At 48.8% G+C, this 15113-nt stretch overlaps 1 protein-coding gene across 2 annotated transcripts; it reads right to left on the bottom strand.

Annotated features, from left to right (window-relative positions):
• Window positions 1-6809: 6809 nt before the first annotated feature.
• On the bottom strand, window positions 6810-15058 carry LOC107312794 (non-histone chromosomal protein HMG-14A). 2 transcript variants are annotated; one of them, XM_015860502.2, is made up of 7 exons: window positions 14930-15058; window positions 14168-14276; window positions 13100-13129; window positions 12720-12749; window positions 12169-12219; window positions 8890-9033; window positions 6810-7560 (listed from the first exon to the last, which is right to left on the bottom strand). In XM_015860502.2, exons 2-7 carry the CDS (start codon window positions 14180-14182, stop codon window positions 7513-7515), a joined length of 318 nt encoding a protein of 105 aa, XP_015715988.1. In that variant the 5' UTR covers window positions 14183-14276; window positions 14930-15058; the 3' UTR covers window positions 6810-7512. The 2 variants fall into 2 exon arrangements, with proteins under 2 accessions (XP_015715988.1, XP_032300149.1); XM_032444258.1 differs by lacking the exon at window positions 14930-15058 and adding an exon at window positions 14426-14444.
• Window positions 15059-15113: the final 55 nt, after the last annotated feature.

Genomic DNA, 15113 nt, shown 5'->3' with positions numbered 1-15113 from the left:
AGTCCAACTGTCCACCTACCACTGGTATTTCCCCACTGAACCATGTCCCTCAGTACAACATCTGAGTGGTTCTTGAGCACCTCCAGGGCTGCTGAGTCCATCCCACCCTTGGGCAGCCTTTTCCAGTGCCTCACCACTCCTATGGTGAATGGGACCTGGCCCTTGGGCATGTTGAAGCTCACCATGTTGCCCAGTGATCCCACCTATCCAGATCAAATGATTAGATATGACTAGATTAGATATTTATTGTATAAATACTTACAATAAAATCTTAATTCCTACTACATGTACAGAATACACATTACCCAAATGAGCACAAAACCATTCCCTTACCAGGGAACCCCTTTTCCTCCTGCCTTTCTTATTGCTATTACAGACCCCTGCACTGCATGTCCCACAGTATTTAAAGCCTTTACTTTAGCAGAGTAATAAAATAAACTCGTTGTGCCTGGGATCTGCAGAGCAAGGAAATGAGACACCTGTGTGGCAGCAAATGGGATTTACGGGATTCTGAGCTCTCTGGGGCGCACACGGGTTTTGTTGCTGCACGTGCACCAGTGCCTGGAGGGAGAGCTGCGGGCACAGCCAGGGAAGCATCGTTAATAAGTGCTAATTAGTAAAGCCACCGGGTTTCCTTTGACCTCACAGCACTCTGAGGTGTAGATGGAAGAACGAGATGAGAGAAGCATCTTTGGGTGGGAACCCTGTGCTCCCCCACGTCCCTCCCCTCTGCCTCAGTGCAGCTCAGTGCTGGGCTCGGGGTGCTGCCTGCGTGTGACAGCATGGCCTGGGAGAAAACCAAAGCTGCGGCTTTCCAAACACGACTAATATTGCTATGGCAACAAAGGAACTCACCTGAAAATGAAATGTGTGCTGGAAAGCAGCCCTATGTATTCAGAGAGCAGAGAAAGACAGATCCTGGTTTATTTATTTATTTTTTTAAGCTTTCCTGAACTCTTGACCTATTAAATTCCATTTCTACCCGAGATAAAACGTAAACTGAACGTGACCCAACCTCTACTGCTAAAAGAAACTCCCGCCTGGATCACCCCACATCCCCCACACCTTCTTCCCATTGCTGAGTCCTCCACTGAGCCCATCCATACTCTCACCTGATAGGGAAACACTCATCTATAATAATGGATTTTTATCTGTAGTTATGGGTTTTTCTCACTCTTAATTGCAGTGAGTGAAGGACTGAGATATTTTCCATTGTGTTTGCGTGTTACCCAATGAATTATACATCTTTCTTTCCAACCTAGCAGCCGTTCCAACAGACAACCCAAGCTGCAACTTCAGCCTCTTCTCTTGAGCGCTGTTGGGATTCCTCTGCTCGCACCGGTGCTGAGTCAGGATGAGTTCCCAGCAGCAATGGGGCAGGACGGGGCACCCTGCTGCCCCACATCCCAACCCCAAACAGGGCCCTGAGTGGGGGCTGCCTCCCCCTCAGGCTTTTTGGAAGGAGAATGAAAAACAAGGAAAAAAAGCATGGTTGAAGCTGCTGCGCGCCGCCCTTTTCCTTTCCACTTTGGAAGCCCTTTTGAACATGCAGTTTTCCAGCAATTTGAAGGAAAATTGCCCTGAAAGAATGAAACGACAACAACAAAAAAATCTGTCTTATTTTTTTCCAGCAAACCCCCCTGTGCCACACAAGCAGCTGCAGAGAAATTCTCTTCCAAACAGATGATGTAATGGGCTTTGTCAGCCAACGCTGTAATGAATAAAAACCTAGACCCTAAAATCATCCGAGCTTTTGATGAAGCCCATAAGGTTTGTGGTGCGGGCAATCCCCAAAAGGCCAGAGCAGTGGCTTTTGTCATGCAGATGGCAGCGGGAGGGCGGTGGGCACCGGGCAGCATGGGGGGAAATGGGCAGAAAGCTTTTGTGTTCCCTTAACATAAATGGGCTGAAGGAAGATGCTGACGGGAGATGTTGGGGTGGGGGTGACATGGCTCTGCAGGGCAGGAGTGCAGCTTGTGCCCCGACTGCTGCCCGCTGCTGCCAAAGTCCAAGGAATTCATTTTTCTTAAAAATAACCAGCCCTCGAGTTATGAGAAGTGAGCCATGTAAAAGGTGTTAGATTTCAATCAGGAAAGGCAGCTGAGTCGTGCTGGCATGCTCGGAGTAGAAATAGATGGGGATGGAGCCCTCCCCGTGTTCAGCCTGCAGAGAGAACACCACTGACTGCCATGAGCCTCACCTTCCATATTTGCTTGGATTTCTGCTGTTTCTTTCCCTTTGGGCTCAAAGCATTTCAGCAAGAACAACAACAAGCAGGGCACCTACTTGCTCCCTCACTGCAGGATTGGCACTGCCACAGTCCCTGTCCCTTGGGCAGAGGGAACCTGCATGTGGGTTCTGCTCCATCCCGCTTGGCACCTGTGCTGCCCAAAATGCAGCCCGGAGTCACTGATGGTGAGGAGAGCCCTAAGGCTCTGTTCTGGAGGCTGGAGCCAGGCTGAGCAGTGCTGGAACATGGCTGGGACGAGTCCCCTAACTCTGCAGGGCAGCCACCGCCGTGTCATGGAACCGAATGCACAGCAGGACCAGGCAACAGGGATGTGGGAACAACTCAGGGCCCCCAGCGCTCTGTGCCCCCCGGATTTGGGGATCCATTTGGGCAATGAGCTCCTCAGCTTAATTACACGCTGCGGGAAACATGGCCGATCTGCATCTGCCACTGGGTAATTCCATGGGGCACCGCTTTGTCTGCTTTGTCTTCCAACACAAGAGCCACCGACCCCTATTCACTTCCCCGTGCCACCGCATCAGTCTCTCCACCTCCCTCCTCCTTGTTCCCCTCTCTGTCAATTCTTTGCAAGACAAAAAGGGCAATTTATTTAATTGTTGCTGATATAATGTGCTAGAACTCTCAACAGTTAATTACACTTGTTAATTATTTTAATTAGTCCCAGGGTAATGGTCCAGGTATAGTAGAGCACCCCACTGGGCTGCATGAGCACAGAGCAGAGCGGTCTGGGTTTATCCCGAGGTGCTGTGTCTCTATAGCGCAGCACAACCACCCTCCGACAACATGGGTGGTGAAATAGGAGCAGGGAATGCTTGGCCTAGATTTGCAAATTCCTGTTTGCAGCGTGGAAAGATTTATAGGAGGAGGCCTGAGGGGAAGGCAGCTCTCACAGGGCTTCCCTCAGACTGTGAGCCCAGCCCTCCTCGGTGCTCCTGGTGCAAAACAGAGCAGGGTTCTGACCTGCAAAGGACAAGCAGACCAGCTCCAGCACACAGCAACCCCGGGTGGAAGCTGTGGCTGTGTCCCAGCTGGAGCGCGCCCACCTCCACCGCGGCAGCACGCAGATCCAAGCAGGTCCCTCGTGGTTGCGGAGCAGCATCCAGCGGGATCCCTGCAGCGAGGGTGAAGGCAGAGAGCTGCTGCCATCAGAGCCTTCCCTCCCTGCCGCTGCTTTCATCTTCCCAAGGGAAAAGCAAACAGAGGGGAACCAGAAAGCTTTGAGTCGACGAAGTCTCACATCTGGTTTTAGCTCCAAGAAACGCACTCCCACCCCCTCCTTGAATTGTTAATGTTAAACAAACAAAACCCCGGTGATTTTTCTGGATTTCAGATCTTGGACAGCTTACAAGCAGCTTTCGCTGCGAATTCCAGGATCGCTCTCACCTCCATCCCTAAGGAAAGCAACACATCCCTCTTGGCAGGGAGGGAGACATGCCAAATGGCAGAGCTCCATGGCTCCAGCACCACAGGATGAGCAGGGCTGTGGGGTGGGCAGTGCCTGGCAGCGTGTAGGGCACAACGCTGCTCCCCACAGCTCCGAGTCCTCAGCCAGCAGCCATCTCTGGAGCAGCACAGTCCTTCAGTCCAGCAAGATGAACCTGGTTTAAATCTGGCCCTGCCATTGTATTTTTAGGTTTCAATGCCGCATTTTTGTCTGCATTGATTTCCCCCCCCCTCCCCCCCTTTTTTTTTTGTTGCTTTTTTTTAAGGAACGTCTGGAAACGTTTAAGATGTGTCCAACTGTATTAAAATGCCTTTGAGAGCTTTACGGTGTCAATCTGATTTCCGCTCTTTTAGAGACATCGCTTTCCGATTTGCCTTTTTGTTCATTTCATATCACATAAGCACCTACTTCATTTCAGTTCTTCCAGGTGTCACCTCTTGCTGACAATCCTGGGCTCACTCCAACATGTGAGTGTTCCCTTGCAGCACGTTGCGAGCAGCTCCCTCCCAAGCCAGGCAGCATTTTGCTTCCCCGGGACCCTCTGCCATTTCCATGGGCAGCAGTGATTTCTGTCCCCCACCTCCACACTCTCTGGTGACCTCCTCCCCCCTCTGGGCTCTGTGATGCTGTCTGGCCAGCGGCCACGCTGACATTGTTCTCTCAGAAGGAGAGAGGCTCCTCGAAAGCCGCGGACGCAGCCCGAGGGGTGTTCTTGGCCGGCTGGAACCCATCCATCAGGATCAGGTTTCAGAGCGGGGCTCCTGCGCCAGCTGCATGGAGGAGGAACATCACCATTGGGACAATTGGAAAGAAGAGCCATCCGTTTCTATTCAGGGGATCCAATTTTCTTTCTGCTTCATCAGATTAACACCAGTGTAACTCCATTAACTACCAGGGAGTTGCTCTTGATCTGAAAATCAGACACATCGGATTTTCTGGCTTTTGCATGCAGTTACTTCACTGAAAGGTGCAAAGATGGACATAGGATGTATCTACAAAAGTTGTTATTCCCCCACACCCTCATTTCAAACACAAGCTTTTACTCCCACCTCCTGTGTTGTTGTTCTTTTTTTCCAAGCAAGAGCACCTCCCTGATTTCCACCTTGTTTGTTTGTGCCTCTTCCCTCCTGTTCCTCCCTCCATGCTTACATCATGGGCTGTTTGTGCACCGAGCCTGCTAAGAGCGGCGCAGTGAAGAGCCTTGCTTTGTCCAATGATTGCTACTAAATGAAATCATTATGGAGAACTCCCCCAACAATACGATGGGTCCAGAGCATGCACACGATCCCTCCAGTTGGCCTACAATGGGTTCGTTGTTCCCTGCTGTCCCGCTGGGTGGAAGCACACTGTGTTTCTACACTGACGGCGCAATGTGACCCAGCACTGGTTCCCACCCACAGCACCTCACAGTGTTCCAGCAGCACTGGCCAGTCAAACATCCAACTCTGCAGTACCTTGTAGGGCTCCTGCATACCAGGTAACAATGATGGCAGTGCCCGCAGTCTGCTCATTAAGCTGGATGTAACATTCATCAAACTACCTCCACGTACAGAGTCTGTAGCTCATGATGAGCAGCAGCATTGCCACCTTCCACCAGGTCTCAGTGAAGAACACAAGCTGACGGCTCTGTGTGTGCCTTGCTCAATAACTGCACCTTACCTCGCATGAAATCTTCTCCCTTTGCTGAGAACACCACTGTGCCACTGCAGAACCATCGCAGTCTTAAGACTCACGAAGCTGTTTGTCACATCACATCTTGTCGAGTCTGGAACTGTTATCATCAGTAATGATAATCAAATGCCCACAGTCAATTCTGCCTGCTTAGCCATTCTAAGAACCTTTCCTAGTCAGAACCAGAATAAGAAACAGCAATTCTTATGCCCCAGAGCTCTGCTGGTGGAGAGCCAAGGAGCTTGGTGAAGGGTTTCTCCATGCATCCCAACTGAGCCTGGAACCAGGGACACCCGAACTGCCTGCTCATCAAACATTCCTCCCACTGAAACCTCCGCTTTTTGGTCAGCCATAAACCAGAGCTACCTTTGATGCAGTGTAAAGACGTCAGGAGTCCCAGATGAGGAGGGCTTGGCAGAAGGCAGCAATCTATTTAATTGTGCAACTCACTCAAACATCCCATTGCTCTGTGAAGTTGTGAACTTGAGCAAGGAGGATGGTCTGAAAAGTTCTTAAGCAATTTTCTGAGTTTATTTGAAACAGGAATCTGGTTGTAACAATAGTTATAGAATTAAGAAAACTCTCTCCCTGGCACTGAAAGAGGAACTAAACAAAACCAAACACTCAATTCTATGTCTCTGTCTAACAACCTCTGTGTTAGAATGGAGAAATGTGACCTAACATACAGAACGAGCCCAATTAGCGGGTGATGGGCTGATTATAGTTTGGCACATGGATGAGCGCTTTGCTAGGAAGAAAATATCAACCATACTTACACTGCCAGCTACTATTTAAATAACCACGCCCGAAACACTAAGGGAGAATGAAACTGGGAGGAAAGGGGTAATTGACACTGAGATTTGGACAAAGACCTCACCTTTCTGCTTACAGCACATGTTTACAGAACATTTTAGAAGGAGCTATAAATAAAGGCAGGCGAGTATGCACTTCTACTGGTACTATGAGCATTCCAGCATTGCAACAGAAAACTATTTCACACTACTAGAAGTCAGCACAGTTATCTCCAAGCTTACTTGCTATTTTGAAGAGGGAAGATCCCTCTTCTAAACTCAACATAAACAAGACTACACCCACCAAAGCTCACAACACCAACAGCTCTTAAGGCACGTTGGGCAACACCAAGTATCTCAGCTTAACTCGAGGCAGCAGAGAACGTAAGCTTCCATGTGGAAGTGCTGGGGTAGCGCCCTGTCGGCGCAAAGCAGCGCGTTTCCTCTGGAACCATCTGTTCCCATTTTGACTGCATGGAGTCAGTTTTGTTGATACAACTGCAGTAGCCAGGGGCCCAAGCACCAGCCGTGCTCTGGAAGCCAGGTTCCAGCCTCACGGGTCCCATCATCTGCACTGGTCCCTTCAGCACAGAGCCCATCCGTCAGCGCTCCAGCAGCGCATCTGCATCACAAGCAACGAAGCACAGTCAGCTTTTGAGGAGTCTTTTTTATTAAGATAAATCCAGCAAAATTCCTAACAGTGGGTACATAACAACCGACCTGCCCTTTGAAAAGAAACGTTCATCTTTCATTTAAAAACATGATTCCGCTTTTTTTTTTTTTTTTTTTTTTTTGACATTATTTATTTATTTCTCAAAACCGACAAAATAAAATTACATTTGGGAAAACAACAGATTTTCCAGCTCTTAGGTATTTTTTTTTTATTTTTTTTTTCATGAAAATAGCTCACCTTCTTTATAAAAGCAACCCACAGAACCACTGGAATGTTTAACACAGTTATCTGTTTTGAGACCTCCCCACTTTAAGAAACCATACAACACATACAAGGGTAAAATTAAAAGTCTGAAGTCTGTAAAGCATGACTTACACAAGAAGGGACACACTGACAGAAGTCAAAAGCTACCACCACTTATTCTTTCCATGTACCATACAAACTATTACAATCACAAAATTTAAAAACAATGATTTTCTGCTTTTGTTTTGTTTTTTTTTTGTTGTTTTTTTGTTTGTTAGGGATTTTATTCCCAAGTAACCGAGATGAAGATGTTCCATAATTAAATTCATGCTAAAAAAACCTGCATTTATAAAATAGTTGATAAAAATATTCCTCTCTGTTAACAATACAGCATGGAGGTACGGATACCAAATGATGGAGATATAGGGCAGGGTTAACATTACTCGGACTTGGCTTCCTTATCATCAGATGCTTCAGCAGCTGGTGCCTATAAAAGTGTTTGGGAAGAATAGAAATATTATTTGTAATGCTAATCGGATTCCATTCTAACAAGCATCAAAGAGAGACTACTTTGTTAGCACGCACACGGACAACATTCTGTGTAGATAAACAGGAAAGCACAGCTACTACCAATAATATCAACACAACAACACGTTGGCTGATACATCTACAAATCAAACCACGGAGGAGTGTTATCTGATGATCGGGTTAATATCAGCACGTTAAGAGAATCCAAAGAGACAGAAACGTGACAAGCGCTTTAGATTAGGATCAATCATGAGCTAGGGGAAGTTCATGCCCTCATCTCCGTCCAGTTACAAGGAAGTGTAAGAGCTAAACACAAGGCCGCCATACTTGTGTACTGTCCGAACTTTGGGGAAGCTGATCTCACTTGTTCTCTACAGAAATGTCTGCTATTACTTTTTAAGTCAAAATCGCCAAGCTCCTATCAATGATCCTTTGAAGTACAATGGTGCCATATTAATTTTTAGCAGAGAAGCTTGAGAACTGCTTTTTTAGAATGAACTCATTTACTGTGTGACGATACCGAGCACACGAAGAGAGCGCTGTAAATCAAAAGCACTGCAGTACACAACAGGCTAGTCTACGGCTACAGGGATAAAAGGAGCCTGTAGCAAATGCTGCACTTCTATCAGCAACAGGAGTGCTAGGAAAAGCCCATGAGGAGCAGACTGAAGCTTGTAGCTAGTCCTAGCAAATGGCAGCTCGTACTTAAGTAGCTGATATGGCAAGAACCTGTAAGGAAGAGGCTTGCAGATCAAGGGACAAGACCAAGAACCTATAAGAAAGAGGCTTGCAGATCAAGAGACAAGACCAAGTTTGTTTTGAAGAACTCTTGTTGAACTGTTCTGATGCGAAGAATTGTTTTAAAGAATTGTGTAAAACTTAAAACCAGATTTCTGGCACAGTACCAACCCGTGCTGAGCAGAATAGGCAATCCAGCAGTCCAGAGAGGATATGCAAAGTCAGCTCAGGGTTGGACAGCAATCTTTCTGAGCTCTATTGTTCCCCAGATATTCTGCATTGCTCTTGTGCCAACACAGAGAGGGACACTACAATAGCACGGACCACCTGTGGAAGGGCTCTACCACATAGCAGGAAAGAGTTTGAAGGAGAATGCTATTCTTTCAGGCTCTCCCTGGGAGTCGCCCTGCGCAGACACTGCAGCTGGTGTGCCTTAACAGGACAGCAGTGAGCACACCACCTTCCGACAAGGAGGCCCCAATCATTAGTTCCAGCAGATGCATTACCAATACATCTGTGTTTATTCCCGTGTTTACTGTAGCTAAGGTACCTCATTAGTTTTGGTATCTCCGTTTTCAGAGTGGTTTTCTTCTTTTGCATCCTCTTGTTTAGTTTCATCTTTGCCTTTGGCTCCTTTCTTCCCTTTTGTTGCTGCCTTTTTGTCTTCCTTTTTATCGTTTGCTGCCTTTTCTTTCTGTTAAGAAAAGAAACTGTGATTTGGTAAATGCTGATTTCCAACTCGTTTGCCTTCATCCTCATGTTCCCAACTCTGAAACTGTCCACACAACCTGCTTCTACACACAGAACTTCCTAGTAACAAAGATGAGATGAAGTTTTCTATGGAGAAGTGTTTTCCTTCTATTCTGCCCCAAACGTGTTACTGGGAAGCGCATAATATAAAAGCGGTCACAGCTGGGGTTACAAGAATTCCTATTTTAAATAGGCATTCAATTAAATTAGCTAAAAAATGCTGGAGTTGAACTGGCCTGTATTTCTGCCGTGCTGCTGAAAAGCATACCAAAGAACAAAAAGAACACGTGCAACTGGTGGAAATACCAGAATACTTCACATGTGCTATTGAGGCCTATTTAGAAAACTGTAACAAAACTGCAGTTAAAGGACTTTCCCCCCTTAACTGCCCGAAATATTCCTTACTATAATAAACCGTTTGTGTGATACACAAGCTGGGGGCCCAAGAGCATCACTTCAATAACAACGCAAACTTTGCAGTTATTATTTAACCACTGTTTCTCGTGTGGCTGATCGGACTAAATCAAAACAAAGTTTGACGCCACAACTTCTGTAGTAACAGTTTTCTATATAGCAAGGTCAGGCCCCGACCCCAACCCAGAAACAAGAATGGTTTCTTATCAGTTTCCCTTGCAAGGATCTGCCTCTTGCTGCCAATAAAGAACCAGCAAACCAGAAACCATCAAAGAATCCAAGCAAATCATGCTTGATAGACATGATTCCAACAAGAGAACGATAAATACCTGCAAACTATTACCAAAAAGTGAAGCTAGGCAGATCAACCACAAATAGATACATTTATCTACTCAGAAGATGGAGTTTTCTCGGTGTCTAGTAGTTCCAAAAGTCTATGTGCTTATTTCAACTGCCAGCTTATCAGTCCACAAAATTAATTCACATTAAAAATGAGTTGCTTGCTAATGTCAAACACAAACACAAAATGCTAAGAGCAAAGCCAGTAATGCTGATGATAAAAAAAACCTCACCCAAATTAAAACCAAGTCCTGTAATGATGCAGAAAGCTCAGACAGGAGGTTGGAGGCACCAACCAGGTGTGTGGCTTTTTCCTCTCTAACCTCCCACTCCCCAGCCTGACCTTCCTGAGGGATTTCAGCCCACCTGGAAAACTCCATCACAGTGGCATTACAAGTCTCTTTCCCCTAGGCTATTCCCACTGTCCAGAACCTTCTGGGGACTGACTTATGAAGGATACACAATGGCTGTTCCCCAGAGTGAAGGAAGAGAGTCATCAAATAGAGAAGGAAGGAGAGCCATCTGCCTCCACTCATCCTCTTCCCTCAGTTGGAAGAGCACCACTTACACTTCCAAGAGGAGAGTGGAAGAAGGAAAAGGTAACACCAACACATAACTATTCTGGAAGCATTTGGGAGTGTTAATGTTTGGAACTGCAATGCTGCTGTGACACTGGTTTGCTCTCTGTCACTTGAACAAACTTCTGGAGACTTCTGAAGCACATAGAAGCTTCAGAAGCTGTGAGGAGCTCCTCTAGCAGCACACGTGTGTTCATCACTTGCACTGCAGGCTGCTCTCTGTTGGCAAAGCTTCTCAGAATAAGAGTTGAGAAGAATCCAGAGAAACTACTTTCCATGATTGGACTCTGAATGGAGAGAAACTGCCTTGCAGCATACAGCTGTGACTGGGGAACCCGGGATCCTGTAAAACTCTTTCTCCTACAACTCCTGCATTAAGTATCGGTCCTATATTAGATAGCTTCAGATAGCCAGAATGCAGCTCAAGTATTCTAGAATGAGTCAAAGCAGCATCTTAATTGCAAGAACAATGCCACTATGCTGAAAAAAACCCACACCTACCATCATATGCAATTGCACTGACCTCTGCACGTGTAATCAGCAGAAGCTGACCCCAGCACTTGCAGACCCCAGCTCTCGTTCTACTGGGGCTACAGGAGCAACGTGGGCTAAAGGGGAGCAGCCACTAGAGGGAGGTGCAGCGCAGAACGCTGGTGGCTCACACCACAGGAATGCAGAGCAGCAGGGCTCCTGGGTTCCCCCGCAGCTCTGGAATGGGATCTAGAAGTCCAGGCTGCACGGCCAAGATGGGGTTCTCTTTCTTGTCCTCTAGTCATGACATCTTTGCTGCTCCACACAGCAGAACTTGAGGCAGAGCACTTTTTGTATCATCTGGGAGCTCATGATGCCATATGTGATTGCGAAGGGCTTTCAAGTGTATAGGTAAGGGCCCTGGTTCTCAGCCCATCATATCCTTCTGTAACTAAAAGTCTCACACCTGTGCTTTGCTCTAAACCACCAAGGAAAATGTATGATGGAAACAGACTAAAAAGAGAACATTTTGTTTTATTTCCCAATTAGCAAATGCCTGATAATACAACCTGAGTATTTACAGATAGCTCTAAAAGAAAAGGGCTGCGAACCGTGACCACTGGGAAAGCATGACAGAAAGGAAAGATAAATACCTCGTGGATCACAGAAGGAGCCCCCTTTTATGTTTCAAGTTGTTGCTCCAAAGCACAAAGAAAATGTAAAAGTTGCTTGTGTAACTATATTGTCAGATATGCTGATATTTTTGACATTTCAGAGAATATCCAGCTTAAGGAAATGAGTATGTAGATCTTTATCTCCAGTGATTACAATCTGATAAGCTGATAAATGAAAGGAGTGCCTCTGAATGAAAACTCAGTGAGAAACCTCAATTAAAAGCACGATTTTCAATGCCTTCCCTAATTGAATCTCTGATCTCTATTGAAATCAGTACAATTTCCTAACAATACGTGGTAAGAAACTACAGAATGGCCTGGCAAGGCAGCAGTAAAGCCTCAGCACAACTGACTTAAAATCTGATCAGTTTATCACTTTCCTTCAGGAGAATTTGGATTGAATTCATTTTATGTCTTTCACGTTGTTTTAACCGATAAGATTCAACCTTAAATCTTTAAAAGAAAACCGTGAAAAAATATATATATAAAAATCAGTTGTGGATGTTGTGGGATGTTGTGGGTTTCGGTGTTTTTTTCCTCTTCTTGTGGGTACCTTAAAAAACAGAAGCGTTAACTCCAGTTCAGGATCCCATCAGCACTTACCTTAGGTGCTGCCTTTTTGGGCTTTGGCTCCGGTTTAGGCGGAGCAGGTTTCTGTACAAAACACATAGAAGAAACAAGTCAGATGAACCTTATACGAGTTTTAGACTCTAGAAGCCAACACACACCTTAGCTTTCAATGGAATTAAGAAACAGCAACTTGGCATTTCCAAGACTGCTTAAAAAAGGGCTGGGCACACTAAGTGTGGAGGGAAGGATACCAAGAGCCTGTGTGAGACTAAGACTGATTTTGGGTTGAACAGAGGTTTACACCCTCTAGATCTCAGCTTACCCAACACTTGGGCACTGGAAATCAATCCAGATGAACAAAATGACTTGCACAACTCATGTGAGATGTCTGAAAGTGAGCCCTGTGATGTGCTGCTGCTCAAAACTTGGACATATGAAGTATGAATTTCACTCTTTAATGCTTTTATACCCTTAAATTGGCCTCTAACAGCAGCAGTGGAAAAAAAATAATCTCTTTATAACTGCCCCCCAGAAGTCAATATCCCATCAGATGCAATATGAAGAGATTAAAGCGGGATACTCACAGCAGATAGTCTGGCCGACCTTCTCTTTGGCTGCGTAAAGAAAGAGGTGTCAGTAGAGCTCAGTGAGGACAGCACAGCACACACTGCTACACAGCCCGGGGTGTAGGGCCCTATGCACACAGGGCTGTAGGGCCCTCTGCACACAGGGGTGTAGGGCCCTCAGCACACAGGGTTCAGTGCTACCCCTGCATTGTGCCTTATTGAGGTGCCAGGTGGTCACACCCCTTGCTGCCCTATAGGCCATAAGGGCCTGTAGGCCTGAGGCTCTACAACAACATACAGAGCGGCTTCCACAGGGCTCAGAGGGGGTCCTGCAGCCATAAGGGGCAGCTCGTATTTAACCCACACCGCCATATTAATGCTGCACAGAGAAGTCCTACCTCCTCCTTCGCCTCGCCTTCAGCTGGAGCCTGTAAGAGAAGCGAGAGGAGCTTTGAGCGCCGTGCCCTCACCCCATCAGCTCACAGCCCTGTGTGATCCCCGGGCCCGCCCCGCTGCCTACATCTCCCAGCGCGCCCCGCGCCCGCCCGGCCGTTACGTCAGCACGTCGCTGCGTGACCGCGTTTAAAAAGTTCCCGCCAAATCGTCGGCCACCACAAGGTCGCGGCCCGGCCCCGCGCAAGGACAAAGCTCCGCGCTGCCCCGCGCCATAGAGCTGTGTGCTGCCGTGTGGGGAACATCCACAGCACATAACGACATGGGGAGACACAAATAGAGCCGGGAGGAGGGGGACAACATAGGGCTGGGAAGGGGGGATGGGGAAAAGGGGGTATTATGGGGGTGGGGGAGGGTTGGAATCCCGGCGTCGTCGTGGGCCGAGGGAAAGTTGTTAATGATGGTGGCGGCTCGTTCCCCGCTTCCCTTCAAGGACGGGTTTCAAACTGTGCGCCGCCTAATGGCTCCGAGTTACCATTGCACAACCATCTGGTATGACAAGAAGTGGGAGAGGAGGAAAAAAAAAAAAAAAAAAAAAAAAAAGGAGAACAAAGGCAAACGGCGGAAAAAACGGCACCGAGCAACGCTACGGTACTACGGGACATAGAGCGAACACTGCCGCGATAACAACGGCGCCGCCCTGGGCTGAACGCGGGGCGGCGGGAGCACGGAGGAGCAGAGACCAGCGGCCCAGGCGAGGCGGCACCATGGAGGCGGCGGGAGCAGCATGGAGCACAGAGCATGGAGCTTAAAGCATAGAGCATGAGCATAGAGCATATGGAGTATGGAGCAAGGAGCATAGAGCATGGAGACGATGCAAACGGCGGCGGCCCCAAGTGAACTCGCAGCTTCGCGCCGCGCGGCCGCGGCCATCCAACATCCAGAGCAGCTGGAACGGCACCAAAACGGGCAGCAACCAAACTCTGCCTGCACGCTATCCACATATACACACATAGATACACACACACAGCGAATCGGTGCCGCTCCCCCCGCCCCCGTGCAGCCCCGCTTACCTTTCTTTTGGGCATAGTTGCGCCTTAATAGTTGATCGCGAAGCAGAGAGATGGGCACGGAGGTGGACGAGATAGAAAAGGAACCGCCGGGAAACTGTGTTGGGGCGTCCTGCGGGATCGCCGAGAAAATAAACCAAAGGAGAAGAAGAAGAGAGAAGAAAAAAAAGAGCAGGCGGCGGGAGCAGGAGTTAATTGCGGCACAAACTGAAGCAAAAAAAAATCCCCCCCTCTTTATTGCAAACAGTAAAATACACCAACACGCAACCAAACTGCATGAATGGGGAGCGCGAGATGGGCCCAGCCGAGGATTGACGGCCGGCTCGGCCAATGGCAGAGCGGGAAGCGGCGCGGGGGGCGGGGCGGAGGGAGGGGGCGGGGTGAGGCCGTAGCGCGATAGACGCTGGCACACCGAGGGTTGGCGGCCTGACGCCGGCTGCGCGCCGGAGCGGCCTAACGCCGCGCTCAGTACGGCCCCGTGCAGGGCGGCAGGGCGGCAGGGCGGCCCCGCATCACCGCCGCTCTTAGAACGGCTCTGCTTGTCGCGGTGCTGCCCCGGCGGCCGCCGAGTGTTTCCCCCTCCCCCCGCCTCCTCCTTCCTCGCGTCCCCCCAGAGGCTGGGAAAGAAACTTCCCCAAAGTTAGCGCAGGCCGCAGGACGACAACATGGCGGCCGCTCCGTCCCTCGCGGGGCCGCCATGGCGCGGGGCGCTCCCGCCTGGGGCCCGGGGAGGGGGGAGGCGGGGAGGGGCCGAGGGAGCGGTACCTGAGGAGCGGGCTGCGGGCCGGCACCGCCAGCCACTGCCTTTGTCCGCAGGGAGACACGGAGCCGAGGTCGGGGCGCTGAGCTCCGTGAGGCGTCGGCGCGGGCAGGGGCAGGAGGAGGCGGCACGGAGCTGTGCGGCCCCAGCGCCTCCGGGACGAGCAGCGGTGGGCGGGGGGGTCGGCCC

Source organism: Coturnix japonica, chromosome 4 (genome assembly GCF_001577835.2).
Source record: "Coturnix japonica isolate 7356 chromosome 4, Coturnix japonica 2.1, whole genome shotgun sequence".
Taxonomy (NCBI): domain Eukaryota; kingdom Metazoa; phylum Chordata; class Aves; order Galliformes; family Phasianidae; genus Coturnix; species Coturnix japonica.
The sequence above is the reverse complement of the archived record's forward strand: the minus strand, read 5'-3'. Positions and strand labels throughout refer to the sequence as shown.